Below are 24,901 nucleotides of genomic sequence, written 5' to 3'. Positions count from 1 at the left end.
TGGGTGAACCTTGAGGACATTACGCTAAGTGAAATAAGTGCTAGACTGAATGTGCCTCGCCTCCCCCCCACCTCAAATTCATGTGTTGAAGTCATAATCCCCAATGTGATGGTATTTGGAGATGCGGACTTTGAGAGGTAATTAGGTTGTGAGGGTGGACCTCATAAATGGGATTAGTGCCATTATAAGAGAGAGAAGACAGAGCTCTCTTTCTGTACCATGTAAGGACACAGCAAGAAGGTGTCCATCTGCAGACCAGGAAGAGGCTCTCACCAGGAACAGAATCAGCCAGCACCTTAATCTTAGACTTCTCAGCCTCCAGAACTGTGAGAAATAAATGTCTGTTGAGCCACCAGTCTATCATATTTGTTATAGCAACCCAAATTGACTAAGGCAATAATCCAGTCACGGAAGGACAGATACTGCGTGATTCCACTTATATGGGGTATCTTAATATGAGGATATATAAGACCAACCCTCTTTTTTTTTTTAAAGCACTTTTCTTTTCTTTTTTTTTTTTTATAGCTACTTTATTTATTTATTTTATTTTTTATTTTTGGCTGTGTTGGGTCTTCGGTTCATGCGAGGGCTTTCTCTAGTTGAGGCAAGTGGGGGCCACTCTTCATCGCGGTGCGGGGACCGCTCTTCATCGTGGTGCGCGGGCCTTTCACTATCGCGGCCCCTCCCGTCGCGGGGCACAGGCTCCAGACGCGCAGGCTCAGTAGTTGTGGCTCACGGGCCCAGCTGCTCCGTGGCATGTGGGATCTTCCCAGACCAGGGCTCGAACCCGTGTCCCCTGCACTAGCAGGCGGACTCCCAACCACTGCGCCACCAGGGAAGCCCATATGGGGTATCTTAAATAGTCAAACCCGTGGGAGGAGACTCTTGAGCAAAGGAGGAGTTGGGAAAGCCCATGCTGGGAAGAGAGGATTCCTATTTGGTTAAAATGATGCATTCCTTTGGTGTTTAGCGGGATAATGCTGGAGGGTGTGTTGAGGACATAACATAGTGTGGTTTAAATGCTGGGCCACTTACACTTTGACCCAGCAGTCCCACTTCTAAGAATTTATCCCAAGGGAATAATCCTCATAAGTGCACAAAAATGCATGAACTAGAATGTTCGATCACAGCATTGTTTTTAAAAAAGGAAATAGCCTAAGTATCCAATAATACAGAAGCAATGATAGAAAATATGGCACATCCAAATGGTGAGTTATTTGACATTTATTAAAAATGGTGAATTAGATATGCCTATCAAGAGAATGTATTTATAATATATTAGTTAAAGGAACAGGTTATAAAACAAATTATAATATTATTTTTATAAAAATAAATTAACATTGCCATTGACATCAAAATTCATGGACAGAAAAAAATTTTTACAAAACCCAAAATGTTTGCAGTAACTATCTCTGGGGGTTTTAGAGTGACACATGGCTTTTTATCTTTTTGCGTTATTGTTCTTTTCATTTATATTTCCTAATTATTCTACAGTGAATATACGTTTGGTAATCATTGTATAAAGTTAAAAAAAAAAATGCCGTGCTAAAGAATCTGAACCTCATTCTTAAGGTGACGTAAATTAAATTTTTACAAATTAAATAATTAAAAGTGCCCTAAGCAACTTTGCCACTTAAAAGAGTCTCATTGAGAACCCTCTGGGAATAGGAAGACTCCACTGATTAGATGGCAAATAGTATCCCCGCCTGTGTTTTTCTTGTAAATTCTGACTTCTGAACATTGCTTTTATGCGCAAGACCATACCAAGTCCATACATTAAGGGGACTGGAAGAGCAGATTTAGGCCTTATCAAGTCCTTGTGACTGGAGGACAAAGGATGGTGCTTTCTGGTAGTGTCCCATTGCAAGCTGTGTTCTGTAAACCAGCAAGGCAGCCAGAGTAAACTCGGGTAGAAAAATTCCAATAGAGGGTCTGGGGGGCGTGGCTTTGTGATGGATGTGGTTGGTTTTGTTTTGGGACAACAAACAGTTGGATTCAAATGTGTCCTGGGGCCCCTTGGCTTAGGCCCAGCTCATGTCTGCTCCTGTGAACTTTCCTTACAGGAAAACTTGATCGGCGCCCTCTTGGCGATTTTCGGACACCTTGTGGTCAGCATTGCGCTTAACCTCCAGGTACGTTTCAGTCACCAGCACTGCCTGGGGCAGAGATACAACCGACAGCCAGGGTATCTGGTGCAGGCCCGGCTGCCTCCTCTCTGGGGGACATTGCCTATTCCATCCCAGGGCTGGGACAATACCTTTTAGGTTGTTCCAGAATCTCCCTTGATTCTTTGCCCCCGCTTCATCCCCCATCACCCCTCAACTATGAAGACGGTGCTCTCCGTTACTTAAAGGTCTCTGGGGGGCGCCTTGGAGCAGCTGATGTGGACGCCCTGCCCCACAACTCCTCGGCCTAGTTGAGCTCACAGGCAGCTGTGGTTTAGAGCCAGTTGATGACACCATGGGAACTGGCCCCACTGGCTGCAGGTGCAGCTGGGAAGCCAGCTGTGTGTGTTGGGTGCTGGTGGCGGTTGTTAATGCCCTGGGGGCAGCCTTCAACCAGTGGGGGATGGGAGTCAGTGGATAAATGCTCCAGGCCCCCGTCCTTGGGTAGGATGGTTCTGAGGGGGAGTTCACAGGGTTTCTCAGAGGGACTGAGCCCCAGTTGCCCAAAGCACTAACTCACCGTGAAAGCACCCTTCCCTGATCCTCCTCCCTTCCCTGTCTCACTTTCCCACTCCCTGACTTATGCTTCCTGGAATCACCTCCCAAATCAACTCCCTGCTCCCCAGCCCTTGTTTCAGGGACTGCTTCTGGGAAACCCAGTCCAAGACTTGACACCTGCCAGCAGGACAAATCCCACAGCACACTGGCCAACGCTTTCCCCCAGCGCTGCACAGCTTCCAGCTTCGGCGAGCCGCTCTGCCCCTCTGGAGCAGGCACGTGAACACGCTGCTCCCACATACGCACACGTGTGTTTCTGTGTGTTTCCGAGGCTGCGTGGTCTCTTAGCTCCTTGTGTGGGTCCCTCTCTTCTCTCTGCAGACCAGCACCTCTGCTTACGCACCTGCTTTCCTCATCAAGATCCTCCCCACACGGCAGCCTTGACCCTCTAAGTCAACATGCCTTTCTGGCTCTCCTTAGTCACTGCCTCAGGGTCTGTGTCCCAAGTTCACATGTCCAGAACCAGGAATATTGTCCGTGCTTGGGCCAAGTATCCACCCGAGGGAGGGCAGGGTCCACTAGCACCCACAGAGCTGCCCAGCAGAGCTGCCAGCATTTCTACAGCAAGGAGTGTGTCCAAGTGGGCACACTGAACACGGGGACTCCTGGGCATTGCTATTAGAGGGAAAAGTCAACCCAGGGGCCAGGCTAAAGTGGGGGTCCTTAGATCATGGCTCCCACCCCAGACTGCTCGTTGCCTGTGAGGTGCATCAGAAATGCACATTTCCAGGCCTCACCCACATCTGCCCGCTGAGGATGAGGCCCAGACACATGTATTTTTTCAAAGCTTCCCAGGGAATTTAAGGCTTCCCAGCCAATTTGAGAACTACTGTCTCAGAATAGCAACCTAAGATTTAGATCACTACTGCTTTACTCTTGTCTGAGTCAGAACTCCAAAAAAACTTGACAGATCTCCCCAAACTATTTTTAAAAGTAGGGGGTGGATTTAGGATTCGTGCATCTTAGCATCTTTTCCCCGGAGATCTGGACAAATCGCATTCTTTCTCGGATTTCTAGAAGTACTGTCACATCCGCCTCGCGGGCTCCAAGGACCCTCGGGCCTATTTCAAGACCAAGACATGGTGGCTGGGCCTGTTCCTGATGCTACTGGGCGAGCTGGGCGTGTTTGCCTCCTACGCCTTCGCCCCGCTCTCGCTGATTGTGCCCCTCAGCGCCGTCTCCGTGATAGGTAAGACCCAGCTCCCACCCCGCCCCTCCCTTGGGACTTGCCCACCTCTGTGAGCAGGTCACCGCCAGGATCAAAGAGACTCACCAAACCAGCTTTTGCTTTGCTAGTAATACCTAACACTTACAAAGGGCTTCATACTCAGCAGGACTTGCTCTAAGCACTTTACAGATAGTGATTCTTCTAATCTTCCTGGCAGCCTTTTGAGGGAGATACTGTTATTATCCCCATTTTACAGATGAGGAAACCGAGGCACAGAGTGGTGAAGTTACTTTCCCCAAATCACACAGCTAGCGAGAAGCAGGGCTGGGATGCAAACTGGCTGTCTGCCTCCAGAATCTGTTTAAGATTCGGAAAGTTTATCAGAATTGCTTTTTATTTCTACTGCAGAAGGAAGATAAACCTTGACACATTCATCCTAACACCGTCAAGATAAACTAAGCTTTCAGAGTTCAGGTATTTCACACCTCTAAGAAATGCACATTCAGCTTATTCTCTGATCTTTTTACATCAACTGATACCATTTTTAAAACATCACTAACTTTCTCATCTGCCATTTTTCTATGATTTCTGTAATCACTGAACCAGTGTTTCAGAACGTTTGAACCAACTGGAAGACAAAGGAGTTTTAATGTCCATGAAGTCACAAATAAAATAGAATTAGAAAAAAAATTCTTTTCTTCTTAAATAAAAGATGTTAGTAGATTAGTGAACAATAGTTTTTTGTACATAGGAGCAGGGACAGTGAACTTGCTTTGAATTGTTTCCTTCCATCTTGCTGGTAAGCATTACAGTGCCGAGAAGCTCTTCTCTGCTCTTAAAGGAGAAAATCATGTTCTGAGTCTTAATCCTCCTGGAATTAAGAGGGCCTCTTCAATACCAGGGATGGCATATGCATGGCATTTATGTGCCCCTGCAGTACCCAAGGCAGACATCACTAATCAATCATAGTGAGCCTGGATGGGCCCTCAGAATTCTCAGAGCTTCAGGCAGTCATTACCAATTACTAGGAGTTGGCAGAGGAGCGGAAATCTCTTTGCTTTCCCTGATTCTATTTATTGAAAGCCCCTCTTTTTCCTGACCAGGGTTGGTAAACAGGCAGCCTACAAGATGACTGAGGTCCTCAGGCATGCTGTGTTCTTTCCCACCCAGTATCGTTTCAAAATATCATTTGAGTGCCTTTAGTTGAGGCAAGTTGTCTGCCATAGTCTCAGCTTCTCTCTACTGTCTTACATATGGCCCACTTTCTACATCTGTGTTGTTGCCCAGCCCCAACAGGTATTTAGGTTTGTCCTCTGCCCATTGCTCATCTATCCAAGGGGCTCTCAGAACCTTTATTGACAATGAGGAATATGTGACTGAATGACTAAGTGCTTTAAATCTTAGTCTTTGAATTTTAATAAGGATCAAATAACCAAATTCTTAAAAATGGGCTGAATTATAATGATGGGACTTCACATATCATCCCCTAGAAATTAAGGGGCTCTTAGAGTTTCTTAAGTTAATATTCAAATAATATTAAAAATAAATATTAAAATAATAATCACCATTTATTGGGTACCTATTACTTATTAGTCACTGTTCCAGGTACTTTTATAATAATAATAATAACTCAGTTATTGAGCATGTACTAAGTGATTTGCATATATTATCTCATTTAATTACCCCTATGACTCTGAGAAGTAGGTATTTTCAGTGATGTGCTGATAAACCAACTCGAGAGAATGGGAGAAGAAAAAGAAAAGAAAGAGGAGGTGGAGGGAGGGAGGGAAGAAGGGAAGGGACAGAAAAGTGGGAAGAAAAAGAAGACCTGATTTTTAATGTTTTTGATGTAAAGGGTATAAATACCCACACTGTCGCTGATTCCAAGCTACCGATGGTTTCCTGACTATTAACCCTCAGCAAGCTGGTGAAGGCTGGATGCAGCACACGATTTCAGAGACTAGGAGACTGACTCTCAGGTGAAGTGACCTACCCGGGTTACCCAGCCAGAGGAGGCAGACCTGAGATAGTAACCCAGGTCTGTTCACGGTGAATGCCAGCCCCATCCTTTAGGACAGTCACAAGAAAGTTTCAGTACATCTGCAAACGTGGAAGAGTCAGGGAGTGAAAAGAAAAGAAGCAGGGGGGAAATGTCAGAGGTAGACATTGCCTTCTGAAGGAGCAAGAGCCCTGGCCTCCAGCAGTCCTAGGTTTGAGCCCAGCCTTTCCTTGCCAGCTGCATGGTCTTGAGTGGGTCCTTTCCCTCTCTTAGCTTCAGTGTCCCCATTTTTCACATGGAATCATAACAGTGCCCACCTCAAAGAGCAAACACGCCAGAAATAACTTGTGTAAGTTGCCTGTCACACAGCAAGTATTCAACCCCCGGTGTTCCTGGCCTTGTAGGAAATCCTCAGGGAGGCTCAGAGAGGAGCCTCTGTTTCTAATAACAAGAGACTGAGCTCTTGGGAGCATGAGTGAGAGCTTAGGCAAGCTCCAGTGCAGATGAGCCAACCCAAAGGGCACTGGCGAAGGGACTCCATTTGACTGATGGCAGCCTCAATGCTCTTCTCCCTGTGCTTTTTTTTTTTTTTTATAGCCAGCGCCATCATAGGAATCATATTCATCAAAGAAAAATGGAAACCTAAAGACTTTCTGAGTAAGTTCATGAATTTGAGCTCTGTTCTTAATTTTTATGCTTGTGCTTTTTTTCATTATAAAACCAGCTCACCCCAATTTAGAGATCCTTTGTCTCCTGCTCCCCAGTGTGGTTCTGTATCCCACCCTCATCAGGGTCCTGAGAGCTGGGTTTTTTAATCAATGGTTCCCAAACTTGGCTACACATCAGAACCATCTGTGCAACTTTTTTAAATGGGCTTTCATTTATTCCATTCAATCAATATTTATTGAACATCGACTGCTGGGATTTTAGGAGGCCCAGTAAAAGGCACCCTCTTTCCCTAACTGAGTTTTAAAACAGTGAGAACTAAGCAAGGAAGTCAAATACAGGAGATCAGAAGTTATGCTTTATTACTAATAAAAGCTAGATTAGAACATGCAGCCACATGAACTTGCTTACACTCTCCCCCAATGCGCTCCAGCCCACAGCTAGACCTTGGGCCAGTCTCCCAAGGAAATATTTGGGTTTACAGAATGGAACACTTATCCTGAATTACTGCCATACATATCCTGGGGCAGAGAAGGGAGAAAAAAAGATCAGAGCCTGGGTGTTTAAATTATTTCGATAGATTAACTCCATTCAGTCGAGAAATGCAGACCAGTGGGGCAAGAGGCAGAAGTGTCAGTCCATTGGAGCTTCCTCCACATAGAAACCCAAGGAGTGGGGAAGAAGTTACCTACTGAGTGCCACCCTCTGTTGTAGGTGCTGGAGATATAGCAGTAGGACAGATGAGGATCCTACTCTCATGGAGGTTACCGTCTAATGTATATGTGTGTTGGAAGGGAGAGCATACAGTAAACAAGTTAACTATATAACTAACTAAATAAAATAATCTAGATCTTAGCGAGTGCTTCAGAGAAAATAGAATGCTTTTTGTTGGGGCACTGGGGATGTGGGGATGCTTTTCCTAGACTGGTCAGGGTTAGACTCTCTGAAGAGGTGGGGCCCAGACCTAACTGATACTAAGGAGACTACCAATGCCAAGGTCTGTGGGCAGTGTTCCATTTAGAAGGAGCAGCAGGTGCAAAGGCCCTGAGGCAGGAATAAGCTTGGTGTGTCCGGTATCAGTAAGGCCAGTGTAGCTGGAGGGTGATGAGTAAAGGAGGAAGCAGGACATGAGAGCAAGGAGGCATGGAGGAACTGGATGATGCAGGGGCTTACAAGCCACGCTAAGGAGTTAAGGAGTGACATGACGGTGGGTCCAGGCTCTATCCCCAGAGACTTTAAATCTGGGCTGGGGCCTGGGCATTTGCATTCTCATAAAGCTCCCCAGGGTGAAGTATATTAGTCTGCAACTTGCTTTGAAATGTATCCAAAAATAACCTGGCTTGATGAATGAGTGGAGGGATGAAGAAAATGGATCGTGATATGGGATAACGCAAGTATAATAAAATGTCAATTTAGAATCTAGGTGGTGGGACTATGGGTGCTTACTATTAAAGATTTTTTTTAATATAAATTTATTTTTATTTATTTATTTTTGGCTGTGTTGGATCTTCGTTGCTGTGCGCGGGCTTTCTCTAGTTGCGGAGAGGGGGCTTTTATTGCAGTGGCTTCTCTTGTTGTGGAGCACGGGCTCTAGGCACGCAGGCTTCAGTAGTTGCGGCACGTGGGCTCAGTAATTGTAGCTCTCATGCTCTAGAGCGCAGGCTCAGTAGTTGTGGCGCACGGGCTTAGTTGCTCCACAGCGTGTGGGATCTTCCCGGACCAGGGCTCAAACCCGTGTCCCCTGCATTGGCAGGCGGATTCTTAACCACTGCACCACCAAGGAAGTCCTTATGTCTGAAAGTTTTTAAACACAAAATGTCAGGGGGAAGAAGCTCCCAAGATGGTGCAGACACACAGCCACGTTTGGGAACCACGGTTCTGAATCATTGGTGTATAGTAACAGCAAGATTGGGCCAGGAGGTGGAAAAAGAAAAGAATCTTACACTGAAAAAAGCAGAACTACTGCTCAGCAAACAAATGACACCACAAAGACCAAAAGACTCAGAATGATTTGTAGTAATTCTGCTGGGGGCGGGGCGGGGCTGGGCTGGTTCTGAGATCAGTGTAGAGGTTTATGTCCCTTCCAGGGTCATGCTAGGTGGTCCTGGAATGAGAGGCATGGCTATGTGAATTAGAAAAAGATGCCCCTCTGGGCGTCTGTAGTTCTGCGGGCAAATGCCTTGGTGAGCAGAGCATGAACTAGATTTTAGCCCTCTTCACTGCCCTTGTGCAGTGAGCAACCTGCACAGCTGTACCTGGCTGCCCTGCTTAGAGTTCTATTAAGTACAGCAAACATTCACCCAGTGCTAGACCTTTGCTGGACAACGCAGGCATACTGATGAGTAAGACCTGTCCCTGCCTACGGAGAACTTAAGACAATAGACTTGCACAGAACTTACCTTGTTGAGTTTAACCATTCATTCATTCATTGAATGAACCATTGGTTCATTCATTCACTGAGCAATTGAACAACTGGTTTTTGAACACCTTTTGAGGCCTAGAATGAAAATAAAGGACATTTAATGTGGTATCACATTTCCTCGAGATAGTGAAATGAAACAGGTAGAGTTAATTCTATCACAGAAAAATCCAGAAGCCTGTGGTCACAATATGTGCAGCTCAGAACTCACAGCCCTTTTCAGCTTGCCTGGGGCTGGGCTCACTCAACTTCAATCAGAGGCTTTTCACCAGCCCCACAGGGTTCAACTGGAGTGTGACAGGACCCTGGGGAAGAGTCAGGAGACTCTGGTCCTTCCCCAGGAGCATGCCTCCTGGGCCACCAACAATTTCTGACAGGTCTGAGGAGTAGAGTGTTGATAGTATTTAGATAGTTCCCTTGGGAGTAAGTTAAATAGCCAGTTGGGAGAGGCTGAGACAGTTTTTCAAAGGCATACCGTAGGCTCTGAAGGTTTGCTTTTGAGGTTTTTTTGTTTTTTGTTTTTATCTAGCCCATCTAGCTTTAGAATGTTCCTTGTAAAATGCATATTAAAACCAGAGTGCAATACCAGAATGGCTAAAATGAAGAAAAAATATGCAGTTTTGCTCATATGCTACTGGTGGGAGTGTAAATTGGTATAGCCACTTTGGAAAACCATTCGACAGTACCTACTAAACTGGACATCTACATCTCCCGTGACCCAGGAATTCCACTCCTAGTTTTGTACCCAATAGAACTACATGCATATGTTTTCCAAATGACATGCACAAGAATGTTTGTAGCAACGTGATTTGTTATAACCCAAGACTGGAGACTACTTAAATGCCTATCAACAGTAGAAATGATAAATTGTATCCTATTCACACATGGACCACCGTACAGCAGTGAGAATGAAGAAACTACCACCACATGCCAGGATACAGATGAATCTCACATAGTCTTGCATGAACCCAGACACAAGAAAACGTACTGTACGAATCCATTGATATAAAGTACAAACCCAGGCAAATGGTCAGTGCTGGTAGGAGTCAAAGTGTTGCCCCTGGGGTGGGGGCTAGTGATTGGAAGGGGACACGAGTGGGGATTTGGGGGTCCTACGAATGTTCCCTTTCTCGACCTGGGTGCTAGTTACATGGGTGAGTTCACTTTGTAAGAATTCATCGAGCACTTTTTTGTATGCATGCTATCTTACTAAAAAATTTTTTTAACACTAAATGTATCTTAAAAAAATGACATTCAGGGAACTTCCCTGGCGGCCCAGTGGTTAAGACACCACACTTCCTCTGCAGGGGGGCACGGGTTCGATTGCTGGTGGGAGAACCAAGTTCCTGCATGCCTTGAGGCGTGGCCAAAAAAGTAGAAAAACAAAATGACATTCATGAAGATACTCTATTTTTTTTCAAGTAAAGAAAAACCCAAAATTCAAGCAATAGCACGTCCCCATATGTTACCCCAAAGACACATGCTGGCCTGGGGCGGGCGCTTGCAGTAAGCCCTGTGATGACCTCCCCCTCCCTGCAGGGCGCTACATCTTATCCTTCGTTGGCTGCGGTCTGGCCATCGTGGGCACCTACTTGCTGGTGACATTCGCACCCAACAGTCACGAGAAGATGACAGGCGAGAACATCATCAGACATCTTGTGAGCTGGCCTTTTCTCCTGTACATGGTAAGAGAAGCCTCCGGTCCTTCCACCTGAGATGGTGGGGGTGGGGATGGAGTCCTAGAAACCAGAAACCCAAATTCCCAGCAAGATGGGGTTCACGGGAATCATGACGTATTTCACAGCGCCGAACACCACGCTCGCAGAGAGCATGTAGTTCCTGGGGAAGTGCTTTTTTTCACTTGTGTCCTGAGTAATGTCTAAAACTGCATGTATAGTATGATAACTTGATTTTTTTAGAGGTATTTGTAGGTCTGTACGTTACCTGTAAAAGATTGGATAGAAAAACAGAAACTCCATCAGTAGTTGTCTCTGGGAGATGGAATTATGATTGTGTTTTTATTTCACCTTCGTCTTTACATATTATCCAAAATTTCTACAGTGAGCATTTAACTGTTATGGTAAGAAAAAAAGTTAAAATTTTCAACAGTTAAAGAATGTTATTTTTTTTTTTTGCCCGCTATCACACAGCTGGTAGAAGCTGATAGAAACACGGGAGACACTGCAGACTTTATCTTCTAAACCGCCAACCAGAACTAATCAAGGTTACAAATAGATTACAATTGACTAATTGTAATCTAAATTGATTACAAATAGACTAATCAAGGAAAACATCTAAGGTATTTGATAAAGCTACTGGTGTATTCCTGCTCCCCCCCCCCCCCCCCCCCCCCCCCCCCCCCGGCACCATGTTAAACACTTTTTAATGTATTATCTATCAACAAAAATAACCAGTAAATGAGGAGTTTTATTTGAGCCAAACTGAGGACTATAACCTGGGAGACAGCCTCTCAGATAACTCCGAGGAAGTGCTCTGGAGAAGCATGGTTTTCAGTACAGTTTTATATCTTCTCAGGTCGAAGAACATTAAACAAGTCAGGGATACATTCCTTTAAGGTATAAAGCAACAACAACAAAAAACAGATCAGCATGTACACAGCAAGTCGGTTTGTCCTTGGTACCTGGGAAGGGAATCTTATCATCGCAGGGGTACTAGCAATGGCATCCCATGAAGGGAGGCATTTAATATTTATTTATTTATTTATTTTTAATGTGAACATTCTTTACTTCTGGTCAGTGTACCCTTTTCTTTAATAATTAAAGCAGGTTACAATGTATGTTTGAAAGGCCGCAAATAGGCCGTTTTAGTTAACATAATTTTTTTTTTAATTTCTCCATTTTAATCGTTTTTTTTTCATATTTATTTATTTACTTGGTTGCACCAGGTCTTAGTTGCGGCAGGCGGGCTCATTAGTTTTGGCATGGAAACTCTAAGTTGCGGCATGCACATGAGATCTAGTTCCCTGACCAGGGATCGAACCCGGGTCCCCTGCATTGGGAGCTCAGAGTCTCATCCACTGCACCACCGGGGAAGTCCCTGTTAGCATAAAATCTGAGTTAAATCATGTATAAGCCAGAATGACTTCCCTAGACCTCAATGTGTGAAAATTTGTTTCATCACATCTCAGACTCCCTCGATAGTCCTATAACATAGGTGTTTTTCTCCCCATTTTATGGACGAGAAAACTGGATCTCAGGGTTAGCAAACTTGCTCAGACTCCCGTGAGAGCAGAGCTGGACCTGAAGCCTGCCTGCCTGCCTGGCCTCACGTGTCACCACAGCCTGCTAACGAAGGTGTTCACTGTTTTGCCTTGACTCAAGCAGCCTGGGCCTGCTGTAGAGGCCCCGAACGTCCTTTTTCCTCCGATTGCCCGTGAGGCAGATGATAGATTCCCCCAAGGTTGGGGCTGTGTCATCTCCCTAGCGCCAACCAGCCCCAGCGTTGACCTGTAGGCATGGAGAAGTGTCTGCCGGGCAGAGCCAGAGACCCACCTCTTCAGGAAAAGCTTAACCGCAGAACACAGGCTTCTCTTTCAGAGCGTCCTGGGCTCGAGTCCATTACATACTGTGTAGCCGTAACCAAGGCACTTAGCCGCATGCTCTGCCTCCTTCTCTGTACGTTAACTGGCGGGGTCCCTGCACCCGGGGTGGCTGTCAGGTCCACCCAGCACGTGACAGATGCTCAGTGACCAATTCAGTTTGGCTTCCTCCATCGTCACTGTGAGGCAGTGCTGCCAGCTGGAAAGATTTGGCCAAATCAAATTCAGTAAATATTTATTGAGTGTCTGCTATGTGCCAGACACTGTGAGTATAAAAACTGAACGAGACAGGCTGACAGAACTCATGGTCCATCAGGAAGCACCAACACATATACAGCCATCTCGCGATAGAACGCCAAGTGCTCTCCCAGCGTGCGTTTAAGCATCATGAAGAATGGTGGGGAGATCGGCCACTCCCACCCCCCTGCCCAAATGTGTGCACATCAGTTGGGAATGTTGATGAGTAACTGTACATCTGCTTGATGGCGTATTTTGCAACAATTAAAGATAATTATGACAACTCCATAAAACATGAAAATTGTTTATGGTAACTAACAATGGCCCAGCACAAAACTGTGCTTTGACTGTGATGACAAGTAGATAAAATATGTGACAAAGACAGGAAGAAACAGAAAAATGAACGCAGCTGTGTTTTATGGTCTCTAATTCTGAGGAATTTAACAATTTTTTTCTTTTTAAAATGCCCATTAATGTTTCTGCATTGGTTTTTTGTGATAAATGAACTTCGGTAGGAGGTTGGGATAGGCAAACAGAGCTGAGCCATTGCTTTAGTTTTGCTGGAGGCTGGGGCTGGCTTCACTCCTTGGGAAAGTATTGCCAAATGTCTGGACCTTTAAGGAATAGAAAGGACAAGCTGTTGCTGGAAAGGCGGGGAACTTCTCAAACTGCAGAGTTTTCAAACTTGCTGTTGTCTAGTAAGATTCTACTGACGGAGCACCTTCTGAACGCCAGGCACTGGGCCCCCATCTGCAGGCAGTGTAGCCTAGTGGGAAAGCACATGGGCCCTGGAGCCAGACTATCCGGGTTCAAATCCCAGCTCTGCCATTTGCTAGCTTGGGATTCTTCATAGAATTATTACGCTGATTTAGTGAGTTGAGTAAAGATAAAATGCTTAGAATAGAGCCTGGCAGATTTATGAGTTCATTAAGTATAAGCTGTGATTATGGCCCTCTAAGTTAAGAACTCTTTTCCCTGTTTCACAAAGGAGGTAACTGAGGTTTAGAGAACTTAAGTGACTTGGCTAAGGTCACACAACTAGTTTAGAAGGAGATCCAAGCTCATAACTGGGCCTCCCTGACTCCAGAAGTCCTCTTTTTTCGACTCTACCAAGCTGCACACAGTGGAGGCTTGGTTAGCAGGCAAGTGGTGTATCTACTTACATACTTAACCAAAGAGCTCTTCTCCTCAACGAACAAGCAGCTCCCTCTTTGACCAACTCCCAGTTTTAGTGGGGGTTACCATGGAGCAGTGAGATGGGACACCAGCTCAGCCTGATGAATCTTGACCATCCAAGACAGGGTGGACCTGAGGCCGGCACAGCACCCTCAGAGCCTCTCCACGAGGTGAACTGCTCCTCAGAATTGGGAGTAGAGAGATTCAGCGTTCCCTGCTTTCCTGCAGGATATGTATCAGCGGTTTGGGAAATACTGGATGTTTCAATTCCCTTTCAACTCTGAGGGCCTGTGACTGATGCAATCAGCAGCATAAACTCCAGCCCAGCCCTCCAGGGTCTCCTGGTCTTGCCTGTGGCCCCCGCTGACCTCCCCCCCTTGCTGCTCTCTGTAGCTCGTGGAGATCATTCTCTTCTGCTTGCTGCTGTACTTCTACAAGGAGAGGAACGCCAACAACATTGTTGTGATTCTCCTCTTGGTGGCGTTACTTGGTAAGTGAGGGTCCTGGGGATTGAGTTTTGCCACCACTAAGTAGCACCAAAAGGAAATGTGGGTTTTGTTTACTGAGCTGTGGCATCTGGACCCAGGAGCTGCTGGAGGCCGGCCCAGGCTGGGCCCTCTGCATCGGCGGCTGCAGGAGCTGGGTCCCTGCTAACCGGACGCAGGCCTTGTCAGTTCCATCGTGCTGCTGACGGCATTCGGTGTTCTTGCTCAAATACCGCATCTCCTAAGTGCCAGGAGCGGTGCTGCAAACTGGCTAGAGCAGTGGGCCAGACAGACACCCGTCCCCTCAGGGTGCCACCCATTCAAGAGGGAGGAAATGACAGTAAACGAGTTGACAAATACATAGATAGTATAAGTTTGGGTAGCGACAATTACAATGACGAAGAAGAAAGCAGAGTAAGGGTAAGGGTGGGGGGTTAAGAGGTTATTTCAGAGAAGTCGGGGTGGAACAGGTTCCAACAAGTGAGCCCCTAAGGGTCCGTGTAAGACCTATCAGAGGTTAAGACTTAATTCTGGATTCAAAGGCAAGAATTGATTTCGATTTTGCTCTCTTTTTTTTTTCCTTTTAAAGGCATGGGTGCAATGGGGGAAATGGCTCCTAAATCAGATTGGGGCGAGGCTCTAACCCCACATAGAGTTAGATTTACCAAGTAGAGCTGTGAGAAGCACCCCTTCTTCCTGGAGACGGAGAGGTGGGTGCGGCCCTGCCGCTACCTCCTAGTGACTGTCCCTGTGTCAGCCACGCTGTCCTCTAAAAATGGGCCTAAGAGAACACCCAGATCTCGGGGGAGAGAGGCGATTAAATGAGATGAGCACCGGTCCCCAGTGTGTGTTGTTTCCTTCTGTCCTTCCGACAGCAAGCCCCCATTCCAGTGACAGGCCGTAAAACACACAGATATGTCATCGTAGGACAGGGTTCCATTTTTTTTTTTTTTAACAGCTTTACTGAGATATAGCTTACATACCGTAAAGCTCACCTGTTTAAAGTATACAATTCAGTGATTTCTAATATATTCATAGAGGATGCAACCATCATCATCATCGAATTTCAGAACATTTTTGTCACCCCAAAAAGAAACCCTGTGCCCACTAGCAGTCACTCCTCATTTTTCCATCCTCCCAGGCCCTGGCCAGTCACTAATCTACTTTCTGTCTCTATGGATTTGCCTTTCTGGACATATTACATAAACGGAATCGTACACCATGTGGCTGTTTGTCCCTGGCCTCTTTCACTGAGCATCATGTTGTAGAGGTTCATTCCTGTTGCAGCATGACTCAGTGGTCCGTTCCTTGATGATTTTGTTTGCAAAGTGGATTGGAAGATCACGGTCCCAAAACGTTCTCTCCTGGTGAGTTGGAAGGTCAGAAGGTTCTGAGGCACGTTGGCCAATTCCTTTCTGCCCCCTCCTCACCAACAAGGACAGCCTGGAGAAAGTGCTTGTCTTAACTGCCTGCCGATGTTTGAAAACTGTAGTCTAAGTAGCTGAGGGGCCCAGAAGCCTCTGTGTCTGCTGGGCTGTTGGCAGGAGAAGGCAAAATGAGCAGACGCTGAGAAAAATAGGAAAGCAAAACATTGCAGGCAGAACAAGGAACTTCATTTGTACCATACTTGGGAGTTCCTTTTAATTCCTGCTCTGGCAGGGGGATCCAACAGTTTAGAATTAGAAGTTTCTGCAGCACTGGGTAAAGCAGTGGTCTCTGTAGTGAGGTGAGTGTATGGGAAGAAAAAATATTAGAACTGGTATTTATTTTTTATCTCCACCTTTTAAGTATATTTCCTACACATGTTTTATGATGTATATACCATATAAGCACAGTGTTACATGACTATAATTTTAAAATAAATAAATGTATATATATTTGAAAAGTATATACATATGCATAGGGATATGCATTCCAAAACATGTGGAGACCTCTGGTCTAAAGAAATGTTTTTAAAAATACCAGTGAGTAAGCATTTTAAAAGACCAAAGAAACAACACAAAAAACTCCTGAGCTCTGTACACACCACATTTTTCTTGTGATTGCCGTGAGAATGATACTCAAAAGAAGTTCATTTATACATTCGATTGTTTTGACCTTGCATTGTGTTCCAGACACAGTGCTGCCACTCTGGAGTTCAGAGTGAACTCACCACCCTTTCTTGGTAGAGTTTAGAAGGGCGTTTGGAAGTACCCTTCGGGGTTTTGCTTTCCTCTCTGCTTTTACGGGAGGGTACAAAAGAACCAATGCCAATAGGATCTTCTCACTGTGTAAATCACTGGCTGGGCTCTGCCCGTGTTCCCTGCATCTTGGTCACCTTGTCCTTTGAGTTTATAAACTGTCCCCCCCCCCATGTCTCTGAGGCTCCCACACATCCTTGTTAACCTTCTGCAGGCTCAATGACCGTGGTGACAGTGAAGGCTGTGGCCGGGATGCTCGTCTTGTCCATACAGGGGAACCTGCAGCTCGACTACCCCATCTTCTACGTCATGTTCGTGTGCATGGTGGCAACTGCTATCTATCAAGCCGCGTGAGTTGCAGATTCTTTTCCTGCTGGGCCTCCCCACAAAGGTCTCTTCCAGCTTCTGGGCCTGATTACAATTGTTTTTGAAGCTGTAGGGCAGGTAGAACATTCAAATGTTCTGTCGCCAGGGTTTGGCATCCACTGTGGAGAGAGAGGGGTCGCTAATTTGCTGAGTTATCACATGGAGGGGTGCCATGCCGCTTGAAAAGCCTGGAGTGGATGTATTTCTCCCTCTGCCTCCAAATGTGAGAACCGCGCAATCAGAGGCAGCCTCGATTCCCATCTGGACCAAGGCAGGTGCCCACTTCCGGGGCCTCAGAAGAAGCTGTGCCGTCCCCGTGAGGCACCTATTTGTCTGCCCGGTGGAAGACAGAAAGTTGTCTCCAACTTTCTTGTCCTCAAGAAATCTTTCCAAGTAGAAGAGCAAGGCGATGGTTTCTGCCTCAGAAGCAGCAGTTCTGAGGGTAGGCCTGGGCCTTGCTCACATCAGAGATCCGGTGCCCAGCAGGGGGCCTGGGTGAGCATGTGACAAACCTGCGTGGGGACGGAAGGTGGACAGATCAGGTTTCAGTGTGGTGCCTGGGGCCGGTTCACCCCGGACAGGTCAGGCCCTGGACTCCAGCCGCTGGGGCTCACCATCCACCAGCGGTGCCTGCAGGGAACATAGCGGTGACCGCTGCCACCCGGGTGCCCAGTGCAAGCTGTGCTCTCACTGCCTTCACAGGAACTTGAATTCATTTGGTCCCCACGACAATGATATCATCCTCACTTTGCACGTAAGGAACTACTGCGAGAGGCCAGGAACTGGCGGAGCTGAGACTGGAACCCCGGCGTCTGTCTCCCTCCCCATCCCGCGCCCCTCACCCCTCTGCCCTAGGCCTGCTCCTCAGCTCCTCTAAGGCACAGATTCCCCGTCTGCAGTGACAATAACAACAGCCCCTACCTAACAGAATCGCAGCAGGCTCTAGTAGGATACAGGATAGCGTCCAGTAAATAGTAGCTTCTTTTATGACTTTTGTTACTATTATTACGTTGATTATGACTATGCTTAGTCCTCCTACAGCGATTCTGGTCATCACCCCTGAGCCCCTGCCCAATGCAAGGCTCTGTGCTGTGCCCTCCAGGGCTTACAAAGATGATTAGGTGCCCCGCCCTCCTCGGGAAGCTTCTCACTCACACATCACACATTCATCGAGGCCTGCTGTGTACCGGGCCCGTGCTGGGCCTTCCACGCACAGAGACGTGAGCGATAGTCACTGAACTCAAGGTGCTCACAGCCCTGGTCCGAGGACAGCCGGGTAAACAGACGATTACAGTTGGGTGGGAAGTGTGTTATGGTGTAAGGAACGTTGCAACAATAACCAAAATGCAGAGAATGGACAAAGAATATATTCCTAAATGATGGAGTGTTTATCCTAGGTGGAGAGATTAGGAGTGACTCTAATTTTCTCTCTCTTTTTCCGATATTTATTGCAGTGAGAGTTGAATTAAGAAGAAAATTTGTTTAAAAGAATAATTGCAACACAAGGCAGGACGTGATAAGAGCTACAGGAGTTTCTTGGAGTGTTAAGGGACCAGGAATGGCTTTTTAGTGGGTAGGGGAAGCAGGGGACACAGAGGTGAGGAGAAGGGCATTGCGGTGATAAGAACCGTGTGGTCAGAGGTGTGGGACGGGGAGAGGGAGGGGCCTCAGGCTGTGTGTCCAGAGGAAGAATAGGAGCAAAGCGTGGACCCCAGCCCAGGAGACACACAAGGCTGGCATCTTTATAATCCCAAGGAATATTCCTTCATGCCTCATCTTCGTATTTTCAGACCAAGCCTGCAGTCATCGGCTTTCACCTCGGCCTTCCGACATCCCCACAGCCCACTGACCAGAGTGCTTTTGTGTTGAAGGTTTTTAGGTCAAGCCTCACAGATGTACGACTCCTCTCTGATTGCCAGTGTGGGCTACATTCTCTCCACTACCGTGGCTATCACAGCAGGTAAGGGTGTGGTCGCAAGATTTCTGTCTTCTACCTTGACAGCAGGGACATTACCCCAGTGTGGAGGGAAGGGGCGCCGCCTCTGTCAGAAGGCCAATTCTGCTGACTTGTTCTGCCCGTCACAGTTGTAGATGGTTTTGTGGGGAGAGTGCAGGATTTAGAGCCGGAGAGGCCTAGGTTTGCACCCCAGCACAGACACGGAGCTGTGTAGCTCTGGGAAAATCACTTCACCTCTCTGAGCCTCAGTTCCACATTCATAACATGGGAGTAATAATACTTTCCTCCTAGAATTGAAATATGTATAGTCCAAATGTCCCCTACCTTGTATTGCTTGTGTTAGGTTTCTTTAATAGTTTCTACCATCATCTGCTAACTCCACAGCCTCCACTGGCCAAGTGACCACACACTTCTTCTGTATAATTTTTAGAGATCATGAGTATGTACATAACACGTGCTCTGTAAGTGATCATCATCATTATTACATTCCCCTTTTCTTCTACTCCACCCCTCTATTTTTTTTCTTTTTCTTTCTGAGGTGGCTTCAGAGGCTGCAAGCATATCTGTGTGTGTGTGTGTGTGTGTGTGTGTGTGTCGGTTATTTTGTTTGTTTGTTTTTAACTGGCAATGGTGACTAAGATTTTCAGAGTAAAAAGACCAGTAAGAACCAGTGTGCCTCCCTTTGAGGAAGGCCCAGCCAGAAAGCCATATATTTCGCACTGCACCTTGGACAAGTGGTGCCCAAACTGGTGTTCACAGAGGTTAGAACAAGAGCGCACACAGCCTGCCAGGGCCTGTGCCATGAGCGGGACCAGGGATTGAGTGGGGCTTGACCCAGAGCAGCCAGAAAGCTAACCTCATGCAGAGATTTAAGTCATGGTCAACAGCTTCGGTCCAGGCAAGATTGAAAGGAATAGAAACACCGTGGTTGAGTCCACAGTCAGGCAGGGAATCAGGAGCTCCAGGCAGGGTCGGGGTGGTGGGGTGTGAAGTGGGTCCAGACAGACGCTGGCTGCAGGGTGAGGGCGGCAGGCCTGTGGCACTGCCACACTGCAGGGTGTGACATCTGCCAGTCTCATGAGGTTAGAAAGCTCCGGCGGCTTAACCACGAAGCCTTGGTCTTCCATCTTAAGAAAGATGGGGGGAAAATGTGGTACATATATACAATGGAATATTACTCAGCCATAAAAAAGAACGAAATAATGCCATTTGCAGCAACGTGAATGGACCTAGAGATTGTCATACTGAGTGAAGTTAAGTCAGTGAAAGACAAATATCATATGATATCACTTATATGTGGAATCTAAATAAAAGATACAAATGAACTTCTCTACAAAATAGAAATAGAGTTACACATGTAGAAAACAAACTTATGGTTACAAGGGGGTAAAGGGGAGGGGAGGAATAAATTGGGAGATTGGGATTGGCATATACACACTACTATATATAAAATAGGTAACTAATAAGGACCTACTGTATAGCACAGGGAACTCTACTCAATACTCTGTAATGGCCTATATGGGAAAAGAATCTAAAAAAGAGTGGATACATGTATATGTATAACTGATTCACTTTGCTGTACACCTGAAACTAACACAACATTGTAAATCAACTGTACTCCTATAAAAACTTAACAAAAAAGAAAAAGAAAGAAAGATGAGGGAGAGGGGTGTGTAAAAACTGGTAAGTCTCTAGTGTAGCTCATAGTGTCGTTTCACTGGGGGAAGCTGGGCAAAGGGTACGTGGGAATTCCGTACTATTTCTGTGCATCTAATATTATCTCAAAATAAAAAGTTAAGAAAAAAAAGATGGAGGTAAGAGGGGCCTAGGTGGGGGAGAAAGAGAAGACAGTCTATTCCCCCCAAATGGCTTTTATTCCATTCTGCTAATTTCTTACTAGGTGCAGTCATAGTATTTTGGACCCCTTTGGTATTCTGTAGGGAAGGGAGCTTCGCCAGATCCTAAACAGACTGGCAGGTGGGTGATTTGAAAACAGCTCACCCGCATTTTCCATCCTTTGCTGCTCAGGCGCCATCTTCTACCTGGACTTCCTCGGGGAGGACGTGCTACACGTCTGCATGTTTGCACTGGGGTGAGTCCCATCCTGCTCCCTGGCCCCGAATTCCAGGCAGGCTGCGCCTCTCTCCCCACCCCTGCTCCAGCCTCTCAGGCAGTCCCTTAGAGCCAGAGGAGCAGCTGGCAGTGGGAGCTTTGTCCCCAGAGGTGAGCGTTTCATTCCCCAAAGGGCTTTACTTTTCTTTTCTTCTCTTTTGGGCTTTAATCTCCTTGTCATTTCGAACACATCACAATTTGACCCATGAAAGACTCTCAACCTCACCTCAGATCAAAGAAATGTATACTAAAGCTAAACAAGATGCCATCATTTTGCAAAAACTAACAGGAGGGGTAACGTCCCATGTTGGCAAAAGGATAGGAGCCCAGCTCTCTGCCACAGTGTGAGAAGTTCTTTAATGTGGGAGGATAATTTGGCAATAACAGTGAAATTTTTAAATGAGCATGCTTCTTGATGCAGCTTTCCATTTCTAATCATTTATCTTGGAAAAGTAAATGATGGACGTAAGGACACATGTATGAGGGTGTTTATTATTTTAAAAATTAATTGTATAAGCAAATAATTGGAAACAACCTAAATGCCCATCAGTAAAATACAGGTTAAAGAAATTACACTATCTTCATATAATTAAGTACCATACTGCCATTTTGAAAAATTGAGGTCAGTCTATTGGTACTGACGTAGAACCATGTCTAGGATACGTTGAATGAAAAAAGTTACATTTTTTAAAATGTATAGTATACCCTATGAGCCAGCAATTCCACATCTAGATAAAGACCCAAAAGAAATTAGTTATATATATTGACAGAATGACTTGTACATGAATATTTATGGTAGCTTTATTCATAATATGCCCAGACTGGATACAACAGGAGAGTGGAAAACAAGTTCTAATATATTCAGACAATGGATCAGATAATGCGTTCAACACAACAATAAAAAAATAATGAACTACTAATACACACAATGAAGTGGATGAATCTTAAAAACACTTATCAGAAAAAAAAAAAAAAACACTTATCAGGTGAAAGAAGTCAGACATAGAAGAGTACATGCTGTATTGTTTAACTCACAAGAAGTTGAAGAACAGGCCAATCGATTCTGTGGACGTCAGAACAGAGGTTTCCTCTGGGGAAGGGTCTGCCTGAATGGGGAAGGGGCACAGGAAACTTTCTGGGGGTAAGGGATGGAAATGACTTCTCTATTGACCTGGGTGGTGATCCCACGAGTGTGTACACAGGTAAGATTCATCGAGCTCCACGTTTAGGGACTGTGCATTTTATTGCCTGTAAATTATACCTCAGTTTTTAGAAAGTATGCTTGTTTATCTAAGCTCTGGAGAGAAGAAAAAAATGAAAAACGACTCTGGAAGAATAGACACCTATGGTGGGGGCGAGTGCAGGGACTTTCTAATTTTTACTTTCTAATTTTTACTTTCTCTGCTCCTGTATTGATTGAATTTAGGCCATAAAGAACTTTTTAATTAAAAAAAAAAAATCTTTAAAGGCAGGGTTCTGAGATGCAGGGTAAGTGGAGGTGAGGGTTTGGCCGAGGATGGCCTGATTTGTTCTCATTGAGGCTTGTGTGGGCTGCACGGGCTGTTATTATTCATCTCGCATCGGCTTCCTGCTGATCCCAGGCCCGGCCGCCTCTCAGGGCCGCTCAGCAGTGAGCCCACCTCCGCAGCCTGCCACCCTGTTTTCCCCTTTTTCCCATTACCCACGTTTGAAAGCATCCCTCCCAACCTCACTCTGGCCTTGTTTCTCTTCTTCGTCTGTGTTCGCCAGGTGCCTCATCGCATTCTTGGGCGTCTTCTTAATCACACGTAACAGGAGGAAGGCCATTCCCTTTGAGCCCTACATTTCCATGGATACCATGCCAGGTAACATTCAAATCCAGCTGGCCAGCCCATCCACACAGAATGACTGCTACTTCCTGTTTAAAAAGAGACAACCAGCCTCTGGGTTTGGTGCAGGGAAGGTGTGCTGCGCTATTATGATGTGACGGTCTCTCTTTTTTTTTTGTTTCTGTTTTTTGTGGTTTTTTTGGTTTTTTGTTTGATCTCAGTTTGCAAAAGAGGAGGCAATGGCTGAGGCACCTTGATTGGTTTTGGGCACATCTTGCCAGTTCTCATGTCAATTTGGGGATCTTTTAAAGACAATCCTGATTCACACTGGTTATAATTATGATCTGCAGCACCAGGCTTCATGCCTGCAAAAGGAAAAACCCAGTTCATCTCAGTGGAATGGAATGATCAGAGAGGGGAAGGAAAATAGGATGAATGAAATTCAAATACTATAACCTCACTCCTTAGATTCCACAAGGGAGTGGATTGTTTTGGAGAGCCTATTTCCCCAGGGAGCTCAGGGTTCACACTGAGAAGCACAAGTTCAAATGGCAGGAACATAAATGTGTGAATCAGCTGAGTACTGCACAAAAGGGAGTGATGGGGCTTGTAGAGAACTGGAGAGCACTTTCCAGCCTCAAGGGATTCAGATGAGAAAGTTAAGATGTCGGGCAGCCCCATCTAGATTTGCTGACCTAAATTCTATAGGATACTAGCGGCCACTAGCTTTCACTCTTTAACTCAAATTTAATTTTTATTTTAGATATATAAGATGGAACTCTCTCCAAAGCATAATCTCCCGCCCTCCATTAAGACAGTCTTGTGAGCAAAAGACAATCACAGTGATGGAGTAGAGTACTACTTAATAAAGTACTCGGGAGGCAGGCGTGTTCTCAGGGCTGACCGAGGTGCCCATGATTTAAATGGCCCCAGGGTTTATGTGTCTACTTTTTATATTATTTCCTCATCTCTTGCTATTAAGCTGTTGTCTGTCATTCTTGCTGTTACCAGCCTGCCTGTGTATAGCAGCTCCGTGTCAATCTTCTCATTTGACCCAAGTTGTTTGAATCATGTATAAAATTAAAATAAATAAGCTCTGAGTTGGGGCCTTAAGGTTTCTCCTACGAGTTAAGTGCATGAGCTTTAGTGCATGAACTTTTGAAACATCTAATCTGGCTGCTCAGATGCCTTTTTTGCTTACTTCCTTGTTTCTCGGCTGTGTTCCGGATAGATGAGGGCGCTGGATAGCTGAATTCCAGATAGGTGAGGTGTCAACTCTGTGCAAGTATGTGTATGTACATGTGTGTTTGTGTGTTTATAAACCGTGTATGTGTATACATCTATATGAGTATTTGCATTTGCGTATATACAGATGTGTTTTCTGGTAGAAGATAGAAGGTAACCTAAGGTAATCTTAGGTATCCGCGTTCTGTGATCTGTTTGTGGACGTGGCTCTTGCTTCCTCTTTGTGCCTTGTGACCGGTGGGAAGTTGGATGTTGGAGAAAGGAGACCTGCCCTCGTGCCGTGGCACGACAGGACTTCTGAGTAGGCCTGGCTTCTGTACTTTGAAGCTGAGCATGGGCTTGGAGTTCAGATGACCTGGATTCAAATCCCAGCTCTCAACCACCTACCTGCTGAGTGACCTTGGGCGTGTGCCTGGACCTCCCAAGGCCTCTGACCCTCACTTGTAAATTGGGATTCCTTTTCCCAGGGTAGTGGGATAATATGTTAAAGGCCTCTTGCACAATGTCTGGGACCTGGTAGATGCCTGGTTGAATTTGGTTTCACTTCGTTTTTACTTGAAAAAAGACTTTGAAAATTTCGAACACTTGTTTGACCTGATGCCAGGTAAAACAAGAAGAAGAAAACTCTTAGACAGAGACGCTTCTCCAGCTGCTCGGTTTCCCTGGTCAGCATCAGGACCTTTCTGGCTTTGGGTCTAACCAGATTGATATCTTCACAACCGACTAGTAGCCACGGTTCAAGAGGCATTCAAGTTCCGAAAATTAGCTACACGTCACAATTAGGAGAGGCTTGAAATAATT

The 24,901-nt window shown here is 45.8% G+C and overlaps 1 protein-coding gene across 13 annotated transcripts in view; it reads left to right on the top strand.

Moving 5' to 3' along the window:
* The window catches only part of NIPAL3 (NIPA like domain containing 3), a 49,484-nt gene that overhangs the window by 18,857 nt on the left and 5,726 nt on the right, over positions 1 to 24,901 (top strand). For 8 of the 13 annotated variants that reach the window (XM_082342407.1, XM_082342403.1, XM_082342406.1 and 5 more), the window contains 9 exons: positions 2,064 to 2,132; positions 3,741 to 3,912; positions 6,488 to 6,547; positions 10,515 to 10,660; positions 14,341 to 14,437; positions 16,827 to 16,962; positions 18,850 to 18,938; positions 20,964 to 21,027; positions 22,797 to 22,891. In XM_082342407.1, the coding sequence (XP_082198533.1) occupies positions 2,064 to 2,132; positions 3,741 to 3,912; positions 6,488 to 6,547; positions 10,515 to 10,660; positions 14,341 to 14,437; positions 16,827 to 16,962; positions 18,850 to 18,938; positions 20,964 to 21,027; positions 22,797 to 22,891 (928 nt within the window). Of the gene's footprint in view, positions 1 to 2,063; positions 2,133 to 3,740; positions 3,913 to 6,487; positions 6,548 to 10,514; positions 10,661 to 14,340; positions 14,438 to 16,826; positions 16,963 to 18,768; positions 18,939 to 20,963; positions 21,028 to 22,796; positions 22,892 to 24,086; positions 24,119 to 24,901 lie in introns of those variants that run through there. The other 5 variants (XM_082342399.1, XR_014231594.1, XR_014231593.1 and 2 more) reach the window with 5 other exon arrangements.

The sequence above is a fragment of the Balaenoptera borealis genome (assembly GCF_965194805.1).
Source record: "Balaenoptera borealis genome assembly, chromosome: 1".
Lineage (NCBI taxonomy): Eukaryota > Metazoa > Chordata > Mammalia > Artiodactyla > Balaenopteridae > Balaenoptera > Balaenoptera borealis.
Note: the sequence above shows the minus strand (reverse complement) of the source record. Positions and strands in the feature narration are given on the sequence as shown.